At 37.8% G+C, this 24,342-nt stretch overlaps 1 protein-coding gene across 11 annotated transcripts in view; it reads left to right on the forward strand.

Annotated features, from left to right (window-relative positions):
* The window catches only part of Fip1l1 (factor interacting with PAPOLA and CPSF1), a 61,782-nt gene that overhangs the window by 31,505 nt on the left and 5,935 nt on the right, over positions 1-24,342 (forward strand). For 4 of the 11 annotated variants that reach the window (XM_040747211.1, XM_040747215.1, XM_040747213.1 and 1 more), the window contains 6 exons: positions 4,151-4,244; positions 5,544-5,700; positions 16,276-16,302; positions 18,236-18,290; positions 18,822-18,877; positions 23,146-23,365. In XM_040747211.1, the coding sequence (XP_040603145.1) occupies positions 4,151-4,244; positions 5,544-5,700; positions 16,276-16,302; positions 18,236-18,290; positions 18,822-18,877; positions 23,146-23,365 (609 nt within the window). The remainder of the gene's footprint in view (positions 1-4,150; positions 4,245-5,543; positions 5,701-16,275; positions 16,303-18,235; positions 18,291-18,821; positions 18,878-23,145; positions 23,366-24,342) is intronic. The other 7 variants (XM_040747212.1, XM_040747216.1, XM_040747214.1 and 4 more) reach the window with 3 other exon arrangements.

The raw sequence follows: 24,342 nt of genomic DNA on the forward strand, positions 1-24,342 counted from the left end.
CAGAACGGTATTTTGTGTCTTCATTTGCAAGCTGAATGATAGATGATTTTGCTGTAGACATTTTACATAAGTTTCTCTACATTATTTCTCTTGGTTTGTGCTCTTCACACCATGTAAAATCTCTCATTCCCATTCGTGAGTTTAAGTTGATCTTGTGTGTCTATGTTTAGATACATGGCCTGATTGAGACGCCACCAGCTACATCTTTTATTTGAGAATATGAAAATTTCAAACGCTGGGGGTTGGAGAGGTGACTCGGTTAAGCTCATTTTTTGCTCTTGCAGAGGATGCGGGTTCAGTTCCCAGCACCCAGATGGAGGCTCACAACTATCTGGTTCCAGGGCATCATACCCGTCTTCCACCTTTGTAGGCACTATACACATGGTGTGCAGGCAAGCATGCAGGAAAAACATCCATACATATAAAATAAATCAATCTATTGATTAATTCAAATGCTATTTTTTCTTAGAGAATAAATATTTGAAATGTCTGCTGCCCAGTTTTTATTAGGAACCCTATTATGAAAAAACCCTCAACTACAAAGCTAGAAAATGTTCTAGATTTTCTTTGTGCAACAACTCATAAGTAAACTTGCTTCACCCAGTAGTCTCATCTGCACTTTACACACACACTAAACGACTTAGGTTTGGGACCTCTTAGAAAGCTGTATGTGCAAGTTAAGAAAGAACACTTGCTCTTTTTCGGATGAAACCTTACACTGTGGGACTCACCTGGTTTTACTGAACCTCAACTATGGTGTTTTACACGGCACTTGAGAATGAATCTGTGGAATCCACTCTTGGTTTTGTTGTGCACACACTGCAAATTTTGTCTGACTTTGGTACTCTTCAAAGCATATGGTTGTGGTTCATTTCTGAGTTTCAGTCATTTTGTGGTTCTAAGTGGTATTTGTGGGGTTCTGTTATTGTGCTTTTGTAATGAAATCACACTTGCTTTTAATATTATACTTTTCCTTCCTTTATAGTAGGCATCATCTTATAAAACTCCATTTTTAAATATAATGTGTATGCTCTGGATTTCTTAGGCAAACACTTTTCTTGTGTGTTTTATTACCAATAAAATTTTAAAATTGCTGCAATCTATCATACTTTCTTCTAAAAAGAATTAATAGGGTACAGTTTTGCTTTGTACTCTCGTATATAAAAATATGAATAATGATATGTCATAAATTACGAGTTATAAATATAAGTGCTCAGTTAATACAAGTTCTAGTATTCCCAACAAGCACTCTGCAAACTAATGGTTTATTTTATCATACACACTGTGCATTAAGGATGCCTTTGCCTTACCTGCTTAAAGCTTAGACATAAAATTATGATATTGTCTGTCTTCATTTGGCCTCTAGTTGCCATTGAGAAATTGTAGTTTTATCTTAGTTAGTGTCCCTTAATTCTTTCTGGGACATCAGAATCATCAAAATAAGACAATTTAATTTGATTTCAGAGATGATTTCATATTTGCAGGATATTTGCAAAATAGAAGCTCATATGAGGAAGAGCATTTTTTAAGCTGTTGATTTACCCCAAATATCCAGAGTGGTTAGTTTCTATCACTGCTTTTTACCATCCAGTTGAGTCTAATATTAGGAATTGTGATAACAACCGTAGCTGACTGAGTTGGCGTTACTGAGCAGGTTTGGGGCCCCACTTAGCCTGGATGCACTGTGTTGACATTTGAGTTCTGGCAGCTCTTCTTGTCACGAAGCACTGCTGAGAAGTTTCATGGAGAGCCGGTAGAGGACTTGCTGAGCATGCATGAAGCCCTGAGTTTAGTCCTCAAGATGGTAGAGTGGGAAAGTTAATGGGGTCACATTCAGTACATTCCTATAATGTGGCTCAGGACTAATGGAGTTTTAAATCATTCCATTGTTTTATGTTACTTTTGTTTTCTTTTACTACATCTGTGAATATCCGTAATCCACAAAATGTCAAATTCATTCTGATAAAAGTGAATTAGTTGGTGGTTTGTTTTTTGTTTTTTGTTTTTTTTTTTTCTTTCTTCAAAATGGGATGGAGGCAACTGCAGTTTTTGGACCTCCTTCTGGGGATGTGTTCTGAAGACTGAGTTCTCCGCTGTTATGTTTTTACAAACATGCTGTTTACCATCTTGCATTTCTTGTGATTACTCCACTTAAAGCTTAGAAAACAATGTTTGCTCTTCATTTAGGTAAAGCTGAAGAGCTGCATGCTTCCTGGTGTCCCCGGAGTTTTTAAAACCAAAGACTCTGGTAATCAGTGCTAAGGGGCAGTTTTCTGGAAGTCGTCCTCCTTACAGAAAAGTTAGTCTTGTATCGAGGCTTACTTTTCAGTGGGTACCTTTGTTGAGCAGAGAATTTGCATTCTAAACTGCAAATCCAAACAAATGTGGCAGCGTGTTTTTGATGGAAATAAATTTTAAACCAGGGAGATGGGACCAATCGGTAGTGAGACATAGTAGAAAAGGAAGTTGATTTTGATGTTGAAATTTTGGTTGAAAATGGTGAGGGAATAAGCACCATATCTGACTATGGTGGAATCTGAGAGCAGAGGGCATGTGCTGTAATAGGAAGCAGTGATCTGCGTAGTTTTTATTATTTTTAGTTTTAGGGTGCAAATTGGAGGGATATTTGCTTCCCTTATTTGGGCTTTTCTTCTATATGTAAAAGTTTGGGTGTTTCTCAGTTGTAGTGTGGAATATTAAGTTCTATGAATTAGGGGCAGAATGAGAAGACTTGCTGCTCTTGCAGAGGATGGGTGTTTGATTCCCATCACACCACATCCTGTGACTGAACTGCCTGTACCTACAGCTATCTGGGAACTAATACTTCTTCTGGCCTCCATGGGCACCTGCCCATACCTGAATAAAAATGAAAAAGTCATTAAACAGGGTCTCTGTGGTGTGTGCCCTACTCTTGCTCATTGCTTTTATGGGGATGCTAGGAAGTCGATGGTTCACATGAAATTAGAAAGGACTTGAATATTGTTTTATTGCATCAAAAGTATACAGACATGAGTCAGCATGAAATGGTCAGTGTTGACAGTGGTTTGTATCTGGGCTTTTCACTAGATGCTTGGATCTGGTATAGAAGACAGTGAAGGATCCTTCCTGACTTGTATTTTGGATGACATCTCTGATGTCCTTGTGAACTTTAGTGATGGGCTCTCTTTATTCTCATTACTGTAAAGTAATAGTTACTGGAAACAAACTTGCTAATGGTTATTTCCAAAAAAAGTCCTACTGTTTTCAAAGGTGAATTAATTACCTTATTGGAAGGAAGCATGCATAGTTCATGGGATTAGAAGGTTTCAAGCATGAAAATTGGTTTTGCCATCCAGTTATTATGCCAATAATTGTACTCTGCACTTTGATGTTACCATATACACAACAAATACACACTAATTCCTGTATTTGTTTAAGCTTTAGTGGGTTTCTTTTAAGGATTTTTCCTTCTGTGAAACTTTAAAGTTTGAATTGTTAGGACTTAAAGGTGAAACACTTCTTACGTCTACTTTTCATAGCTTTTTCTGCAAGTGATTTCCTCTTTCTTGTTCAGCATATATGCTTTTAAAAGTCCTTCCTCAACTCCATGGTATATATCTTTTATTAAAAAAGAAGTAGCCTACTGAGTGTTTCTACCTCTCAAACCTGAGAGGGAACATAAATACCGAGGACAGGTAAGTCAGGCTTGTGAGTGCTTACAGTGGTTATCTAAAGGAGAATCACTAGAAAGGGAAAAATGGTTTCCTTTTTTCTTTTAAGGTTTCAAAGCCTGGAATACAGCACTAAGGAGAATGGTGTGTGTGGTGTGTTTGTGTGAAGATAACCATTATCTCTTTAAGCCTTTCTGCAGAGTTCTAAGTGTGTGAGGAATAGAACTATTTGTTGGAATTGTGCCTAAGAAATTTTATTTCAGCTGTTCTAGCATTTACTATCTTGTTCTACTTCATGAAAATAAATTTGTTTGCAAACTACTTCTTAAATGATATTTTTAAAAAAATCAGATTATAAAGTAGTAAGAATCTATTTCAGAGAAATTCTTTCAATATATTTTTATTTTAAAAGTGTAACATAAACTCTTTTTATTAATGTTTTTATTGCTCTTCAATCATCTAACTAGATGAACTGAATTGCTTCAACTCTTGTGTTTCAGGAGATTACCCGGTGCAATTGATGTCATTGGTCAAACAATAACCATCAGCCGAGTAGAAGGAAGACGGCGGGCAAATGAAAACAGCAATATACAGGTTCCGTATTTAAAAACAATGTTCTGTATTCTGGTTTGATTGATGCAATGTATACAATGCATGCATGCATGCATGTATGTATGTATGTATGTATGTATGTATGTATGTATGTATGTATACCTCCATAGTCCTAGTCTGTGTTAGTTGCTTTCAGTGTTATTAAGGAATTTCAGATGAAAAAAAACCATTGGCCTTATTTATACTTATTAGAAAAACTTTCCATTTAGAATTTATAACCTCTTAATTTCTGTGAGTGAGGTTTCCCTTTGGTTGTTATAAAACATACCATATAATCTCATTGAAAAGAAAGTGAAGGGGAAATTACCTAGAGTTCTACCACCTACGTGTTAATTGTCAATAAAGTATATAAAATGTGCTTGTTAGCGTTTTATGCTTCTTAGCATTTTTAAAGGTAATTTTTGTAAAATAGAAGATAGTTCTTCCTACAATTAAAATGTTATGATTTCTTGAAATGGTTTCCCATTTTAATAGGTTATGAGTAGAACACTCAGAAAATTATTGTACTCAAATGTAGAAAAAAGTTAATAAAAAGAATTACATATTTAAAATGGTATATTTTGGTAAGAATTCAAGACTGTGAATACACATTGCATTAGGTGGCTTTGCTATTTGTAAACCTCATTCATTGCATGCCAGAATCTTGTCATGTGACCCTTAGAAGTCCCAATTTGTGGTAGTCCCTTTCCTGTATTGCTTCAGTAAGTTTGGGTTTCCCTGTTCCTAGCTAGTAACATAGGCAGCACTGCACTCTTGTTCAGTGGGAATGTTTGTTCTTAATAGAGGCTCACATGAAAGTGATTTTTCCGCCCGTTAGTATTGCTTAGCACCTCACTATGTGCTGAGGTTAGGTCCTCAAATGCCTGGTCTACTTGCATGTGGATTCCTCAGGGCTAGATCTATACTAATCATTGCTATAACTAACTCCAGTACACTTGAACTTTGCCTGAGATTAAAATGTGGTACTTGCTGCATTGTGTTCATAAAGTACTTGCTTATAGCTTGGAATGCTTTGATTAGTTCTTACTGAAGGAATTTTTGGTAGCCTAGTTCTTGTCCTAGACTTTGAGTATGAACATTTTAAAGAGTAGATATGTGAATGTGTATTCACTTGTGTACATAGAAACATACATCACATAGAAATAGTATCCCTCCCCTAATAGTGTGAGAATTAAAGCCACCTTTTGTTTCACTTTTTGGAGTAAATAAAGTGAACTTAATAAGATTCAACTTAGAACATCTATTTACTTATCTTTCTAATTAATTGTGTTTTAATTTTAGGTCCTTTCTGACAGATCTGCTACTGAAGTAGACAACAATTTCAGCAAACCACCTCCATTTTTCCCTCCAGGGGCTCCTCCTACTCACCTTCCACCGCCTCCATTTCTTCCCCCTCCTCCAACTGTCAGCACTGCTCCTCCTCTGATCCCACCTCCAGGTAAGCAGTGGGGAGGGGCCTCTGATTACCTAGTGCTTCCTAAAGTGAAAACATGTATTTGGAAATACTGCTTTGATTGGTTATACTACATAAAAGTAACGTTTTTGTCTTCACTAGATTCACAGTGAATCTTGCTATTTATTCTTGTATTTGCTATTTATTATTGTATCTTGTTATTTCAGCCTCGCAGAGGTAGTATTTTAAAGTAGAAAAGAATAAACAGGTAATGATATTGACCTGTGTGTGGAGAAATTCTTACTGAATTATAAACTATATGTTGACTTGTGTTGTAAAAGGTTCTAAAATTATTGTTAGAATTAATGTAATTTAAATCTCAATCGTGTCATAAATGCTAGTTTGCATTCTTCCCTGGGAGCTTCAGGTCCTAGTTTAATTATAAGGAGCCATGCATTAGGATTTGCCTTCTCTTAGTAAAATGACTTTTCCACCATGTGTGGCTCCCACCTACTCTGCTCTGGGAGTGAGCTGCTTGTTGTGTTCAGTCCAGAGCCAGGCTGCTGCTTCCCCACTGCAAAGTGACAGCTCCTCTGTCTGCCCTGTGCCCTTAGCATCTGAAATAAGATGAGAAAATACGAGAAATGGTCTGTGGCTTTAGAAAACTGTTATGCTGGAGTAGAGGGAAATGCAGTAGGACAGATGTTCCTCTCCAAGGTAGTGTTTCTAACCAAATGGAGCCCAGACTGTTTCCATGTCCAGCTTACACCAGACCTGTGAGTCTTGAGTATGTGCTGTAAATTATACAGATGGAAAGGACTTAGGTGATTCATAATGACAATATAATGTGGTTCCTAAATATACCCTTATTCTCTGCAGAAAAAAAGTGATAACATGAAAAAATAATGAAATTTTGAATATGTTCAACTTTACTAGTCCTGAAGTTCTTTATTAATACTAAAGTTTTTTTTACTAGTATTGAAGTTTCTTTTTGAAAATTTAAAAAAATTAAGAATTTTTTACTTTTAATCCATAAATATTGTATTTGTTTATGCGGCACAATGTGTTTTGGTTTGTGTATTTATATTATGGAATTATTTTAAGCTTGTTAACATACCTTCATTTCACATACTCGACACATTTTATGAAAAAACTACTCATTTGTTTTCATTTGTTGCACATTTGTCTGTGTGAAGGTTTAGAATCCCCTGGAACTGGAATTACAGAGAGTTGTGAGCTGCCATGTGGGCGCTGGGAATGAGTCCAGGTACTCTGGAAGAGCAGCCAGTGCTTGTAACTGCTGGACCACCTTTTCCGCCACGATAAAACTACTTAAAATCTATCTTTCCTTTAAAGATTTTGAATTTCATTATGTATATAACTTGTGTGTGTCTGTGTGTGGGTATATGCACATATGTTCAGATTTTCACAAAGGCCAGGGGTACAGGTACGATCCCTTTGCACCTGGATTTACATGCTGCTGTGAACTGCCCCATGTGGGTTTTGGGAACTGATTGCCGGTCCTCTGGAAGAGCAGTATGTCCTCTTCCAGCTGAGCCAACTCTCTAGCCTCAAAATCTTTCCTTTTAACTCTTGAAATTAACTATAATTAACTGTAAGTGTAATTAACTATAGTCATTGCTGTAGTAAATGTATAAAACTGAAATTTTGTACCCTAGTAAACATTACCCATTTCCAGTTCTCATCCTAGCTTCTGATAACTTCCATTCTGCTCCGCATTTCTCTGAGTTTGTCTTTTAGATTTCACATGTGAGTTTTTCATTCAGTGTTTGAATCCTTGTGTCTGTTTTGATTTGCCTAGAGTAATGTTCTCCAGATGCATGCATGCTTTCACAAGTGACCGAGAAAATGAAAAAAATGTTTTTATTTACTAATCAAGCAGTATCCTCATAAGGCTAACATTTTTATATGCATGTTTAAGAGAAGTTTGCCAATGAAAGCAGAAAGGAAAAGGTGTGAAATAGTGAACAATACTTTGCAGTTATAGAACACTAGGAAACTGTAGGATGTTGCTGATAGGCAATGGTAGTATATGGGAGCTTTTCATTTTATCAGATGGCAAAATTATGCTCATTTCTTTGCCACTTTACCCTTGTTTATAATAACCAGTGTTAGGCTGGAGCAATGGCTCACTAGGTAGAGGCACTTGTTACCATATCTGATGACCTGAGTTTGATTCTCAGGATCCACATGTGAAAGGAGAGGACTGACCTCTTGACCTCTTCTTGACTCCCTACCTCCACCACTCCTTCCCACATGCAAAATAAATAAAAATTTAAAAAAAATAGATCATTTTATAAAGATAACAAGTTGTTGAATAATGTTCAGGTTATCTGTGACGTTGTAATTTATGGTATGATCGATTTTCCTGTAGATTAGTCAAATTATATAATTAATGCTCAGCCTCCTACTTTCTATCCATATTTAAGTAGTATGTAAGCACGGCAAATTTGCTAGCTAGAGTTATCAGTTCATGCTAAATTATTTGTTAGCTGAAACCATCTGAACTAGTCCTATTTTTACTGCTGTGTGCACTGTAGTCAGAAATATAAGACATGTCCATCTGTGTCTCCCACAGTGCTAGTCCTGTGTACATTTGGCATTCCCTGAGTATGTTAGCTGATAGAACTAGCTAGCCATGTATTTGTTTCCATAGCACCAGAGGTTACTTTCAGATTGCCAAATAGTACATTCACTCAGCTTTGCACAACCTGAGCTGTGTGTTTGTGTGGGTGCATACCAGTTAAACAAGAGCTGTATTTTCAGGTGTCGTTTGCCGTAGAACGACGAGCATACTCTGTTCTGTAATCATTGCCATTTAATCCACTGTAGAATCGCATGCATCTTGTAAAAGAAAGCTGTGTAGGGTAGGGATTCTTCCAGTGTTGCCTCTTGAAAGGTACTGTTTTTCTTAAGTCGCCCCCCCCACTTTTTTTTGCTTTCTTTAGAAATTTTGAAACATAAAGGAGGAAAACGCTTTTGAGACTTTCTTTAAATTCATTTTAGTGTTAACTTTTTAAAAAATTAATTTTCTCTTAACATTATGGGACAGATATAGTAATAATATGTCCATATTTTTCAATGTTAATAGTCTTTTCTTACTAAGAAAATAAAATGATGGGGCTAGAGGGATGGCTCAGAGGTTAAGAGCATTGACTGCTCTTCCAGAGATCCCGAGTTCAAGTTCTAGCAACCACATGGTGGCTCACAACCATCTACAATAAGATCTGTTGTCCTCTTCTAGTGTGCAGGCAAACATGCAGACAGAACACTGTATACATAATAAATAAATAATAATTTAAATAATAAAAAAAAGAATGACTACATGTCTAAATTTGCTTAGAACAGACCTAACTGGCCTTGAACCCATAGAAATCTGCTCTCCTCTTCCTCCCGAGTACTGGGATTAAAGGCCTGCACCGCCATCACTTGGCCTATCTTATGCCTTTTATTACAGCATAACTAAATTCATAGATATTCCTTTGTTTGTAAGTTAAAACTTACATGAGATGTCTGGAGGTTTATAAATATGACTCATCGTGTCAGTATTCTTAAATAGTTCTATTATGAACTGATAGGTCTGGGGAGATGGCTCAGCCACTAAATGCTTGCTGCTCTTGCAAAAGACCTGAGTTCAATTCCCAGCACCACATGGTAGCTCACGTTCATCTGTGACACAAGTTCCAAAGGATCTAATGCCCCATGGGGTCATGTATATGGCACACATACATTTATTTAGATGAAACAACAATCACAGAAATACATCTAAAAGTTTTTCAAAAAATAAAAGTTGACAGAAACAGCTCTCTCCCAAGACATTGGGAGAGGAGTATATTGTCTCTCCTTTCCCTCAAACATGGATCTGCAGACAGTTGTGATTCTCTTCAGGAACAGAGGGGGAATAGAATATAGGAGGCTACTTTAGATAAAGATGAAAGAGACTTCTGGAAATGCTAAAGTACTTAATATAATCACACTTTTAGTAATAACTTGAAAACACATTTATATACTGTTTGGCCAATGGCTTAGGCTTCTTACTGGCTACTTCTCTCTTAATTGTTAACCCATAACTATTAACCTATGTATTTTCACATGGTCTTAGCTTACTGGAGAATGCCAGAACCTGTTACTCCTTTGGCTGGCAGCTACAGTTTTCTGGTCTGTTTTCTTTACTAACCAAGTTGAAGTGGGTCTGTACCTACTAAGAAGGCTGTGTCACAGGACTGTGCACACACACAATAGCGTCTTCGGAATTTTCCTTCCCCGTGGGTGTGAAGTGCATAGACACTTCTGAGGGCAGAGGTCAGGGACCTTGTAAAGAGCAGAGTTAGATATTCTTTAAACCATCCAACTAAGGCTTCACTATCTAGTGGGCTTGTATTCTCTTATGTTTGACTACATCAGTTTTGAAAAAATTGAAAGTTAAAATAAATAAAATACTGTAAAATTAGGGTTGGTGTTATAGACTAGCTTATTTTGTATGTCAGTTATTGTTGTCAAATGTTTTAACCATTTGTGACTCTTATTTATCTTATTGCATCACTGTAGCTGAAATGTTTTCATCATCCCCAGCATAATTTTTTTCTGTCTTATCAAGAATAACTACACCCACCCCCAGGTGTTGGTCATCTCTGTTCTGCTTCCTGTCTCTGAATTTGCTTTTTCTAGGCAGCTTGTAGAGGAATGATCATATTTGTCCACTGGTGTTTGATTTATTTTGTTTCTGAAAAATCATTTGATGATGATTAACTAATTTTAGGGAAAACCTATAATTTAACTTTTAAATGTTAATTTGCTTTGATGTTGTGTTCTGTTGTATATGTAAATTTCATAGATACTAAAAGCTTAAGATGAGTTTTTAATGTCCTTTTTGTATGGCTACTCAAATCATAATAATGTCGAGTCTGTGTAGAGGGCGGGTATGCGCTTGCCTGCATGTGGTGTGCTCCTGTGGAAGTGAGAGATACACTTCCACTGTCTTCTTTAGTTTTTTGAGACAGGCTTTCTCTGTGGCTTTGGAGGCTGTCCTGGAACTTCCTCTTGTAGACCAGGCTGGTCTCAAATTCACAGAGAATCTGCTTGCTTCTGCCTCCCAAGTGCAGGGATTAAAGGGGTGTGCCATCACCGCCCAGCAAGGCTGCTGTCTTTTTCTCCTGCTCTCTGCCTTATTCTTTGAGACAGGAGTTCTCACCTCTTACTCCTGGAGCTTGACCACTTTGCTAGGCTGACTGCCCAATAAGCCTCTGGAATCTGCCTTTATGTATTGTCTGCTCTGCAGCATTTGGATCACAGGTGCATACCCTTATCCTCCACTGTTAAATGGCTGTAATCTCAGGTCATAATGCTTCCATAGCAAGCATGTGGGCCACCTATTGTGCTCTTAAAAAAAACTCGTAGAAGAATCTGTTTAGTCTATGCTGGCCTCAAACACACCATTCTGCCTGCCTCAGCCTACCCAGGTGTTAAGATTACAGGTATGAGCCCCCACACATAATTATTTTGTTTATTTAAGATCGGGTCTGTGTAACAAAGGATGGCCTTAAACTTCTCTTCCTCTGAGGGGTGCTGAGTTTACAGTCATTTGTAACCACACCAGGTTTGTGGAGTTCTGGGAGCACACCCAGGGTTTTGTGCAAGTACTGTACTGAATAGGCTAAGTCCTCACACTAAATTATCATATCAGTGCACCATTGGCACTGCAGTTTGTAGAGCTTAACTATGGTTTTAATATCTGCCTTTTGTTTCCCCTTTCTTCCAGTAACTTTGAATATATGAGGTGATAAAGTCAGCTTTAAGTTTTCTCTAAAACTTTGGCATTTCTATCAAATATGTTTTAATTGGAGATGGAATTTTATTTTCTGTAGGAATTAAATTTTATAAATTTGATGATTGAGTGAAAATAAAAATATAAAATCTTGTGCTTTTTACTAGCCTTTTAAGTAAGAAATATGTTAGTAACCCAGTTGATTTAAATTTTGTGATCATAGCTTTTTAATACATGTACAATGACTTTCTTCTTATACAACTTGGTTGGTTTAGCCATTGAAAAACTAGTTTATAGTATTCTATATGTTCTGTGTATGTCTATCTGTATGTTCATATGCTTAATTTGTGAAGCATTTCTGTTAAGTGATACTTTTAAAAAATTATTATATACATTTGGCATGGGGTTTTTGTACAAGCTCCCAACTTTGGATTGCAATAGAAACAGGCTTAGGTCAGGCTTTTCCAGCCTTACATTATAATACTAATGGGATTTGGAATTTAATGAGAAGCAGGAAGCAAAATTCACACGGTTCTGCCCCCTTTTCCCTTTAATTGGTAAGTATGTATTGTGTTTCTATTACTACATTACAAGATATCTGGAATGTATAGTTTAAAAAGCATATTGTTATTGTTTGTGTTAGGAATCTAGGACTAGCTTAAGTACTTGAAACTTTCAGACTTCATGGTCATTTCTAAGGATTTAACTGAGGAAGGCTTAGTTTTGAAGCTCACTCACTTTGATAAAAGCCAGCATTCTTCTTTTAAAAAGATTTACTTGTATTTTATGTGTATGGTTTTATTTGCATATATGCCACTCGTTATAGTGTCAGGTTCCCCAGAAGCTGTGTGGGTGCTGGTAACCAAACCCAAAGAGTAGCCCTGTAAGAAGTCCTTTGTCCAGCACCCCTTTCGTCTTTTTGTTAAGTTGTGGGCCCAGGGGCTTGGCTCTCTCCAACATCTGAGGTGGCAACTGAAAGAGTGCCAGCAAAGTACAAATCACTGTCTTTTGTAGCTTAGTCATGGGTACGGCCTCACTGGTTTTGATGGCTTTGTGCTGTGTGTGTTGTATAAAAGCTGTGATGTCCTGTTCTCTTAGAAGAGGACTCAGATACCAGAAGTATGCAAAGGCATTTGCACCAGGAGGAAGGAATCATAGAACCAAGTCAGAAGCTGCCTAGCATAGTCTACAAAGCACTGATAAAAATTTATTTAAAGATAATTTTTTAAAATGTGTCTTCAGAATATTTTGTGGAAATTCCTGGCACAGGTCATGTTTTTTGTTTGTTTTTAAATATTTAATAGGAAGGAATGCTGCCTTTTTGCCTCAGTTTGCCAGGTGGGATTTTAGCCTCCCCTCAAACCCCCTTTCAAGGTTTCTCTGTGTTGCCCTGGCTGTCCTGGAACTCACTCTGTAGACCAGGCTGGCCTCAGACTCACAAAGATCTGCCTACCTCTGCCCCCCAAGTGCTGGGATTAAAGGTGTGCGCCATCCATCCCCTTTTACATTTAGGAGTAATCATGACACACTGTAGGGCTGAACATTGTCTCTTTGTCTATCTTCAGTGCCTCACCCGATGAGTGTCTGCATTGTCATTGTGTTTTACTCTCAGGACAAAGTGCCTTTCTTTCATAAAAAGTTAACGTTGACTTTACTTTTCAAATGTGGTACTGAGTCTCTTAAGTATGGAAGTGTGAGTTCTAATCCAGTGCTCTCAAATTGTGATCCCAGGTTAATGACTTCATCTCCTTAGGCTTCTTGGGAACGCAGATATGTTTTTGTATTATGTTAGACATTTTGAATGAGAAACTCTAGAATGTCCCAGCAGTCTGTGCTCACATACACCAGGTGTTTGTGCTTCAGGAAAGTACATGAATGTGAATGGATAATTACTTTGCTGAAACTTTTAATATATTACCATTAGGGAAGGCTTTCCTTTTTCATTTTGTAGATAAATAAATAAGGCCAAAGGTGGTAGCACAGACCTTTAATCCCAGCTCTTGGGAGGCAGATGGAGGTGGATATCTTTGAGTTCAAGATCATATTGTTACGTAGATAGTTTCCAGCTAGCCAGGGCTACATAGTGAGACCTTGTTTCAAAACAAGTATGCATACATATGTATGTATGTACATATGCACACGCAGATATATATACATGCATACATAACAGAAGCAAAGTACTTAATTTGTATGTTTAAGTCTATTGGAGTTGTTCAGGGAAGAAAAATGGATTTTTGGAATGAGTTTTCCATCCTTTACATTATTTCGTTTTTGTTTTGTTTCTTTAATAAATGTAAATACTGGAGATTTTTAAATGAAAATGTGTTTTTTCCATTATATCACTTATTAAACTAACTTATTGTTTCAAAATGTTTCTGGGAGTTGTCAAGGAATTGGTTGATGCTTCATCAGTTTTATAGTCCTTTCCATAGCCAAGTGTTTACACTGAAGTAGAATCCTACATGAAAGAAAAGTCTCACTGGAAGAGCACTTTCTAGCATGCAAGCTTTCTGTTGTATAGGCACCAATTAGAAAGACAACTGTATATAACATGTTTTTTCTTTTATTCTGTTGTCAGTTCCAGTTAATTTTTTAAAAATCTTTTCTGTAACTCCACTACAGCTAGATTAAAATTAAAGACAAATAATAATTGTTTTAATTAGGGTTTTTAAAAATAATTTATTTTATTGCATTGGTGCTTTGCCTGCATATATGACTGCTTGAGGGTGTCAGATCTTTGGAGTTTACAGACAGTTAGCTGCCATGTGATTGCTGGGAATTGAGCCCAGGTCCTCTAGAACAATGGTCAGTGCTCTTAACTACTGAGCCATCTCTCCAGCCCCTTAATTAGGGTTTTAATGTTGTGATAAAATACTATGATCAAAAGCAACTTGGGGAGGAAAGGGTTTATTTGCCTTACTCTTCCACATCCCATCATTGAGAAGTCAGCACAGGAACTCAAGGCAGGAACAGAAGCAGAAGCCTTGTGCTCACTGTCTTCTTCCAACTGGTTTGCTCAGCTTGCTGTCTTGTACAACTCAGGATCCTGCTCAGGGCTGGACCCACTGCAGCAAGCCTTCTGCGTTTGTTTTCACAGTTTTAAACTCTTGTGAGGACTAAGGTCTGAAAGCCCTGACACATTATCATTTATTAAGTGTAGCTAAAGTAGTGTTTGCTACTCATAAACACTTAGATGACATTACTAGGGTGAAGTAGCACGGTGGGAACTGATCTAACATTAGTAGCCTTACACATTGAAACACTTAATTATTAAATGTGAAGTAAAATCAGATATTTGTACTGTTGTAAAGAATATTAAGTAGTAGTATACATGGAAGCATTACTATTCCTGCCTTCCTTCTCCCATTCAGCTTTGCATTTGGGATTCTTGATTAGAGCTATCTGCTAGGTTCTTAGGCTTCCGTGATAGGAGATGCATCAAGCTAACCCTTGGGATAGGTGGAAATGGGATTGCCTGTGGGTGGGGTGCTGGGTTTTCTTTCTTTTTTTTTCTTTTTTTCTTTTTTCTTTTTTCTTTTTTCTTTTTTTTTTTTTGGTTTTTTACGAGACAGAGCTTCTCTGTATTGTTTTGGAGGCTGTCTGTCCAGCCCGGCTTCGAACTCACAGAGATCCGCCTGCCTCTGCCTCACGAGTGCTGGGATTAAAGGCATGCACCACCACCGCCCGGGTGCTGGTTTTATAACCTTTGATTTTTTGGGGTTAGATCGGGTACTTGAGTCAGTGTCTTAAAGCCATACGCTGCCTTAAGCTCTTATTCATGACAGCCTTCCTTCCAGTAAAACATGTCCGTCAGAACATATTACAGTCAACTAGGAGCGGCTTTCCGTGGTCACGAAAACATCTGAAAGCGCTTCTGCTCACTTGCATACAGTTAGTAAGTGGATTTGCTCCCGTCCTTTGAGCTGATTTGGACACAGTTATAAAGGAGATTTAGTAAACTGTTTAAAGATTGAATTTATTTGTAATATAAAACTTTTAATGAAAAAGTTGTTTGAATATTTTTTCCTGTTTTCTTACTTTGAGACTATTATTTTTCAACTAAAAGTAGTTCCAGTTTGTGTGTCATACACCGGCTTTCATGTGTTTCTTAAATTTAGAATTAGGGTTTAATTTTAGTTGCTTCATACTTAACAAGGACATTTCCGCAGTGTAAACTTAAAATGTTTATGCATAGTTTATTTCTTAAAGGCTATGGTGTTTACAAAGAATCAGGAGACACTTGAATGTTAGTTTGCCAACACCTGTAGAAGGCAATTATCTGTTTATGCTAATATGATGTGTGGGTGTGGGTGTATGCATGTGTCCATATGTAAGTTTCCTATGCCTGCTTTTCCACTTCTAAAAATCAAAGAGTATTGACTATTTACTCCTAGCAACAGCAGTAAAAAAAATGTCTTCACACTTAAGTAGCGTACACTGTCCTTTACAGAAGTGAGTGGTAGTCATAATCTTTCCCTATCTGCAGTACTTACATTAAAGTGTTAAGCTAACACCATCCATTTCTGATGACTCTACTTAGTGAGTTTTTTCAACATTACGGAGTTTGATATTTTTAAGTGATGTGCCTTTTAACGTCATTTGTGATTCCAGCTAGTGGGGCAATCTTGTTATGACGTTGGTAGACTGGTTCTCATCAGGGAAGTTGGATGCTGTACTTGAATTGTTGGTCTGCAAGAACACAGAGCGCTTCTCTTGAGTGCTGTGCCAGGATGCTGAGACAGGGGTTTATTTCAAAGTTTGTTTTGGTGATGGCATAAAACATACCAGGTTCTGAAATCCAGTTACTATATTAAATTTCATCACTTGTTTTTTAGGTATTCCAATAACTGTACCACCTCCAGGTAAAACTTTTTTCATGTTTTCTCCATCATTGTTAATGAACATGAAATTTCAAGCTTATAGTTACAGGAGGGACGGTGTTGATGTGGTTAGAATATGTACTAGGCCACTGGGATTTCAAGGTCCTATTTTCAGCTCTGCCTTTGCTTCATTCCGGTTTTAAGACATTTAGTTTTCTTAAGCCTGTCTTATCCATTTCTATAGAAATAGATGTTCTCATCTTATCAATTTGAGAGGGAAACAATAGAAGATACAAAATAAAATCACTGTTTGAATAGCTTTTTAGACCAATGATTTTTTTCGTGTGTGAAAGTGACTCAAAGAGAAAAAAAATTTTATCTTGATTTTATAATGGCTTCTGATTGTTTACCCACTGTCATAATTCATTGTCATGAGAAAATATGTTCTGAACTACCCAGCAATTGTATGGCTTAATAACTAGTCAAGTACTTGTTCTTAGAGTGATAATTAATTGGGCATTGTGATGGTGTAGTCAATAGGAGTGGTTATGTAGCTCAGTGTTCTTTTTACATTTTTGTCAGTGACTTCTTTTTACTGTGTAATGGGGTACTCACTAGAAAGTCTATTTACTGAATTTAGTGTGAAAAACCAAGGAGTATGAAGAAGATGACTAGTGAAGACACTTGAGAAGAGTGGGTCTCAATTCCAGATGACCTGGATGAGCAGAAAGGGAAGTTTAGATTGTAAAGGTTAGCATACATACTTAGCAGGGATTACAGTCACTGACTGTGTGGGTGTGGCTGAGGAAAGGTTGGCCAGGGGAAGTCTAAAGGATGTTGTGCCTTTTTAGTCTAAATGACAGTATGGCTGTGAAACCATGTTGTGTAGGATGTGGACTTGAGGACTACTGTGGTAACTGTTAAACTTGGGCTTGCTTTGATGTAGTAGAAGAGTTACAGATGCTAAAACTGTACACTGACCAGCACAGTAAACTTGAAATAGTCTGAGTCAAGACTAAAGATTGATGAAATGAAGCTTTGAGAAGGAATGAGGGAACTGGAATTCATGTCCCCAGAGAATACTGGAGAGGAGCCTTAATGGAAAGTTGCCAATAAGTAGAAGACAGTGGGGGTACAGCAGTTGATTTGTCTCCACCAGGACTTGAACCAGAGGGCAAAGGATTGAAACTGTTGAATTTGATGCATTTCCTAGTAGTGGAGGTTGTTAAAACCTGAGGGGCGCGGTTAAGTATCAGAAGTTGTGGAACTGTGAAGTCTTTGGCTGTGACACTGTTACATTCTGGCTTTGGAAGTCTAGAGGAGACTACTGCTAAGATCCCTTTAGCCATGCTATTCTGTGGAATTTCATTTAGCTATGCAAGTGACTGAGAGTGCTGACCTCACAGTACAAAGGTGCAAAGTATTTGCCTCCATTATGTGCCTTGCTTTGTAAAGTAGTTCATTGGGGTTGTGTTATTTTAAACATTTCATGGCAGATGTTCTTGCTATGAACACATATATTTACTGGTTAAATTTTACTTACAAATTATACACTTTAAAGAAATTTCTATAAATCTGAAACTCAGACTATTTAAATGACATAAATGCTAATTTATTTGTGTTTCTTCAAAACATAATCTGATGGCAAACCTACTACTGTTTTTTTTATGTGGAGAAGGTAAGGCATTGAGACTAACTTTCTTATATGCACAAAATGGGCTGTGTGTGGTGCTGAAAATAAGACCGGGTGTCCTGACAATTTGTGCTCTGTGTGTTAGACCAGACTGTTTATTAACAACGTTATTGCTCTAAAAAACTGTTTATAAGTTTCAGCTCTATTTTTTTCCTGTTCATAATGACGTAGAGAAGCACGTTTGTATCCCCAGAAAATATTAGTGATACTCAGCAACTGTTTCACTCTTGACATTGCATATGCATCATGTTAATTCTCTTATCTTCTGGTTGAATGTTTCAGGTTTCCCTCCTCCACCAGGAGCTCCACCTCCATCTCTTATACCAACAATAGAAAGGTAAAGCAGTGCCAATATTCTTGAGTTGCTGATCATTGACAGCTTTGCAGCAGAACCTTTGCTAATATTTTCTAATGTTTAGACATAGCACCCGCCTGTTAATTCGTAGGTTTAATTTGTATTAAGTACTTTTATGTAGCTATAGCCAAATATCAAAATGTAGGGCATAGAAAATAAAAGTAGTTTGTTAGAAATGAATAATGAGTTTTTATCTGTTGGAAAGGTATTATTGATTGATTTATAATCAAGTTAGAGGCATTAAAACCAATTTTTCTGAGAATTTTCCTGTATCTTACTTAGAAAGCTAAATTGATTGTATAAGTCATACTAAGTATTATCAGCAAGTAACCACTAGGTCTTAGTGTTTTTGAGGTAAAAAAGTGCATTTTGTCACTTTAAAAAATAGCAAGACCTTGTAACAAATTGTTTCAAAGTTAAATGTTGTTGCCTTGCTGTCTTTTCAATTGTACTGGACTATTAAGATTGAGTACTTATTTGCTTCAGACATAAAGGTATTTCTTTCCTCCACAGTGGCCATTCCTCTGGTTATGACAGCCGTTCTGCAAGAGCATTTCCATACGGCAATGGTAAGTTACTCCTCACCCAGACCCGATGTGATCGGTAAGGAAATAGAAACATGATTTCGTGCTTTAAAATAACATCTTTACAGAGTGAAGTCTATATATATGTTACATTACTTCAGAGAATATACTTTAGTTTTCAATTGATGCTTTAAAATATAGTGGCACAACAGGTATGGGAGTCCAGCTTTTCCTGAAAATTTTCATCTCAGTCTCGTTGTCCATGCGTCACGGCATCCATTCCTTTCACTGACTTAGTTTTTTGTAAGTCACATGTATGTGTCCTGTGCCTCCCTCCCCCAACACACACACACTTTTTATTCGTAGCAGCTTTATCCACACCAGGGGCTTCTGGTGCCTTCCTTCTTTTCATTATTTTTAAAAGCTATCTATCATACTTAAGGATGTCGTGAGTTGTAGGGTTATCCTTACCAAATTCGTTGGTCAGTAAGGAGATAGGCAGGTGACCAGACAGAAAAGAACTTGTCTTGAGAATTGAGTGAAAGGAGCCTCCTACTTCAAAGGGTAGAACAGTCGGTGACAACTTGCATGGGGTAAGAGGCCTTTGAACTAAAAGTGACGGGTGGCTGGACTCCCGAGAGCTCCTGCTCACACTCGACAGGATAGGCTTACTTTGGAGATAGAGAAGGTTGGTTTCCAGACCAGCCCAGTAAAACTAACATGATAAAACACATTGTGTAGAGCCTTTTATTTCCCAGTGCATAAAGAAGTGATGTTTGTTTATATTAAGCTCTGCAAATGTGCAGTGTCATGCTGAAAGAAATATATAACCCTTAACTTAAAAATATTGTTGCTAAAAATACTAGTGATCATTTGAACTCTTCGTGAGTTATAATCTTTTTGCTTGTGGAGAGTTTTGACTCAGTCAAGGTGGTGGCTTCTAACAATTAGAGTTGTTGTGACAGTATCTTAACAATGAGTGAAGTTTACTGTATATTGCATCTTCTATATAGGATTTCCCTATAGCAATGTGACTCTGTTTGATGGCACCTTCAAGAGTAGGACTAGGATGGAGTCATTCCTCTTATATAGAGCCACTACTCCAGGAACTAAGATTATGTCCTGTTCACTCAGTTGACACAGTAGTGTTCACTAAAACGCATTCATCTCAAGAAACTACTCTCTGCTCTCCACAGAACATTCGAGTTCCTCTTCAGGGCTCCTTCCATATCCCTCTCTGCAGCTGCTTGCTCCATCTGCTCAAGTCCTGACTCCCTCCAAGTCTCTCTTGCTGGTTCATGTTGATGACAATATTTTTACTTCCTCTTCTAAATCCTGAATATTCTTCATAGCATCTAGAACTAGAAGATTTCAGTTATGTTTTCTGGTTATATCAGAGGAATCAACTAAGACTTAGGAAATTAAAAATGAAGTACAGTTACTGTTGAGCACAGGTTGCATAATGAATTTGGTATTTGCAGACTTGTAAGCTATATGAATTGGAGTGCATCTTTGCATCAGTGCTCTTGAGTGACTGGATGCATTGTCAGTGATCAGAAGAATTTTGAAAGCAGTCTTTTTTCTGAGCAGTAGGTCTTGATGGTGGGTTTAAAATAATTAGAAAGCCAGTTGTGGACAGTGTGCCGCCAGAGGCCTAGAATTTCATGAATGGTACTGGGCATTGTCACCGGCTACTGTAACATTGCAGCTAGACTTTGATTGTTTTTAGCTGCAAAAGTTTTAAATGGCATGTTCTTCAAAAGAAAACTGCTCTGTACTGAAAATCCTTTGGTTAGTGCAGCCAGCCTTCATCGACTCGCAGACTTCTAGTTAGCTTGCTGCAGCTTCTCTGTACCTTGCACCCAACTGTGCTGAGACCGATTCTTTACCATCACAATCTAGCTTCTGTTTCTTCAAATTTATTTTTGTACCTTTTTACCTTGCCCAGCTTTCATAGAATTGGAAAGGTTAGGACTTTACTGTTGGTTGGTACATCATGTAAGATTGCTACAAACTTTGAATTTATTTTTAAAAAAATGAAGCAAAACAAAAAACAGCATTTTTTTTGAAGCCCAGTAAAACCAAGTGAATCTCAATGCAGTGTTATGGAATAGGAATGTTTGCCACAAGGCTATAAGGCTTCTGTTAATCTTAATGCAGAGTTTTAAAGTTGCTCGATTGACATTGGAAAATGCCCCCCTTCTACCTATTAATTGTGAGGATATTATGGACTTCCAGAGTTCCGAGAAAGGCTGGAATAGCCGTTATGCCTTCTTGGACTTGAGGAACAAGTAGAAGCTGTTGAGCATGTAGATGGGTGGGAAAACAAGGCTGTGCGCAGTTAGGTGAAACACCCTCCCAGAGACAAATAGGAAGAGAAGAGCATGTTTATTAGCTTGTATCACTTGTGTGACAGAAAGACAGAGGTGTAGGAAAGTCCAAAAAGTGCCTTCAGTGTCCATCCCTAAATGGACATCTGTGTCATCCTTGCACAGTTCAGACAACATTGGAGGAAATAAAGTGCAGTATTGTAAAGCAGTGTCTGTCTTCCAGGTATGACATGGCCATGCATGCATGCATACATGAACTCACGCCAACTGTAATAACTGGGCCCATCGAAAGATCCCAAGAGGCCCCACCATTTATTTCCTAAGGCTATGTATGAAGCCAGTTAATGGTTGCTCAGGGAAGGAGAGGCATTTTCTTCTGTGGTATTTCATAGCCACTTGCCCATGTGCTTATAAATAACCCCCATCCATGTTCCTGTAAATAACCCTTAAATAAGGGTGCCCCCACCAACTAACGAACTGAATAGATGGCTCAGGCTGTGATTCCATGATAAATGCTTGGCCAGCATGTAAGAGAGCCTGGCTTCACTCCCTGCTACTGAAAGGATAATGAGATGAAGTCATTAATAAATAAAGAAGCTAGTGGTGGGTCTCCAGGCTAAAAGTCTCCAATGATCAGTTTGCATTCTTCCTAGTCAAGAGAGCAAGGGATACACCTGAACTTTCTTTTGTGGATTGATTTCAGGCCTGTGGGCAAATGTGAGGGGGCAGAGAGCTTTTTCTTAGCCTTGCAGCTTCTCAGTTGCTTTGTCTCAGCAGCGTGCTGACAAGTGTTGTTTCAGAGTAGCATTCTGTGGTCTCTCCTACTCTGCTACTCTCTGGGAGTAATCCAAAGGTGGACATTTTGATGGATACCCTGTTTCCTCCATTGAAGGCGGAGGAAATTTTAATGGGTTTCTGTGTCCTGGGGATACACTTCTGAATACCTTTAACAAGCTCTTATGGGGTGCTCTCTTCTCTAGTCATTAAATGAAAGTAAAGCATTCCCCTAAGGCTGGGGGATTGCCTTGAAGCACTTTGCTCTGTTCTTTCTGAGTGTCCCAGTGTGAGCTTTGGTTTTTATAATCACTACCATCTCCCTTTTCTCTTCCCCTGAAGCAGTGAGAAGGAATTGTTGAAGCATAGGCTCTTTGGTTACCTGTGTTGGGGTCTTGGGTTCAATTTATATTAGGTAACCTTAGATGGTTTAAAATACCCAATCTTTTCCTCATGTAAACAGAAGCTGGAATCGAAGTTTAGTTGTTACTGATAATACATAAGCATTCTAATGGCACGTCTCGTTGGGTTCCTTTGTTTGCTTTTTATCTTTTATTAATGGCATTGAGTGTTTTTCTGTTACCCTGTCCCTGCATGTTTGCTTCAATACAAGTGAAACAGTGACTGGCCCATATCTGAAAGTCATTCTTGATCACTGACCCAGCCTCGTAGTGCTTTTTTAAAACTGTGAGTATAGGTGCTTATTGCTATTACAAGGAAGCACAGGTCTTCTGCGAACCATCTTTCTACCTCTCCCAACTCTCCTCCCAGGTAGTTGGGAAGTGTAAAATGTAATAAAGGAGAGGTTTTCCTTGTCCCAGCCAAATTATAAGAAAGACAACAACTATGGCTTGCATAATGAGTTTGCTTTGCCTTACTTCTTTTTGTTTGTTTACAAATATCTGTTTTATTGCTAAAATGTTTTGTTTTGAGTTTTTTGTTATGGTATTTTTGTTTTTTTTGTTTTTTTTGTTTTTTTTTTGTAGATATGGGTATTGAACCCATTGCTTTGTGCATGTTATGGACAGGTATTCACTCAGAGAGCTACACCTAAGTCTTTAAAATATAATTTTTGTATTTCATTTTCTCTTAGTAGTTCAATGATGTTCTAGTGTCTTCTGGTTTCTGCTTTTGGTATTGGGGAGTTCTTGCCGACTGAAGAGTGTCAGAGTTGCATAACCTTTTATTTTAATGTGCTTTCTCCTTCAGTTGCCTTCCCCCATCTTACCAGTTCCGCTCCCTCGTGGCCTAGCCTTGTGGACACCACCAAACAATGGGACTATTATGCACGAAGAGAGAAAGACCGAGACAGAGATCGAGAGAGAGACAGAGACCGAGAGAGAGACAGGGACCGGGACAGAGAAAGAGAGCGGACCCGAGAGAGGGAGCGGGAACGGGATCACAGCCCCACCCCCAGCGTTTTCAACAGGTTTGTTGGCTGTGAGAGTGTTGCACACTTCATTTGTACTTTGCACTTGATTTGGTGTCACTGGGCAAAGAATACTCAAGGTGTGGTTAGAAAAGCCATTTGAGATCATACTCCTTTCATTCTTGAGGACCCCATTACAATAAGCAGCAAGTTTCAAATCTCATTGTTCACTTGGCCCTCATGGGAATTTTAATCCCTCACAGATTTCTGTCTTGTCACCTAAAACTAGTTTTAAGTTTAACTATGTGATAATTCATATACATTTCTAATATATATTATTTTAAAATAAAATTACCACTTTAAATATGTACAGTGAATTAAAAATACTCTGATTTACTGAGTATCATATCCTTTTTTTAAAGCATAAGTAAGCTAACTTTAGCATTTGGAATTTCTTTGTGTGCCCCTAAATTTCCATTGGTGTGCCACATCTAAAGGAATTCTCAAGCACTGCTGTAGTGTGCGTAAGTTGGCATAAAGGGGTCCTCACTCGTATGCACAGGTCCTGATGTGAAAGGCTGTGGAAGCCAGAATACTTTGTCCCTTTGTGTGTTCTGTAGGTGTGTGCAGTAAAGATTTACATGTTTTACTATATAAGAGTAAAAGGTTAAGGTCAGAAAGGCCAAAGATAGAGAAATTGTGTGTTCTGAATTGTCCTAATTAAAACCTGTACTAGGGAATATACCTGGGAAGTTAAAGCTAATTGTTTCTAAAGACTGACAGAAATGTTCTAAAACAAAATGTATATAGTATGTGTTGCATTACCAATTACAGGGTCATTGTTTTGAAAATGAGAGACCAGTTTTAACATCTGTTTTTAAGGCACTTTAATTATGGGCCAGAAAGAAGGCCGAGTGTTATAGGATGTTTGAAATGTGCTCTAATGAGTTCCAGGCCTGGAGGAGCCCTTGCACCTATCAGAAAGGAGTGGAGGAGGTGCTGCTGTTTCCATGCAGGGACACTCACCAGCAGTCTGT

The sequence above is a fragment of the Mesocricetus auratus genome, unplaced genomic scaffold, assembly GCF_017639785.1.
Source record: "Mesocricetus auratus isolate SY011 unplaced genomic scaffold, BCM_Maur_2.0 Super-Scaffold_100006, whole genome shotgun sequence".
Classification (NCBI taxonomy): Eukaryota; Metazoa; Chordata; class Mammalia; order Rodentia; family Cricetidae; genus Mesocricetus; species Mesocricetus auratus.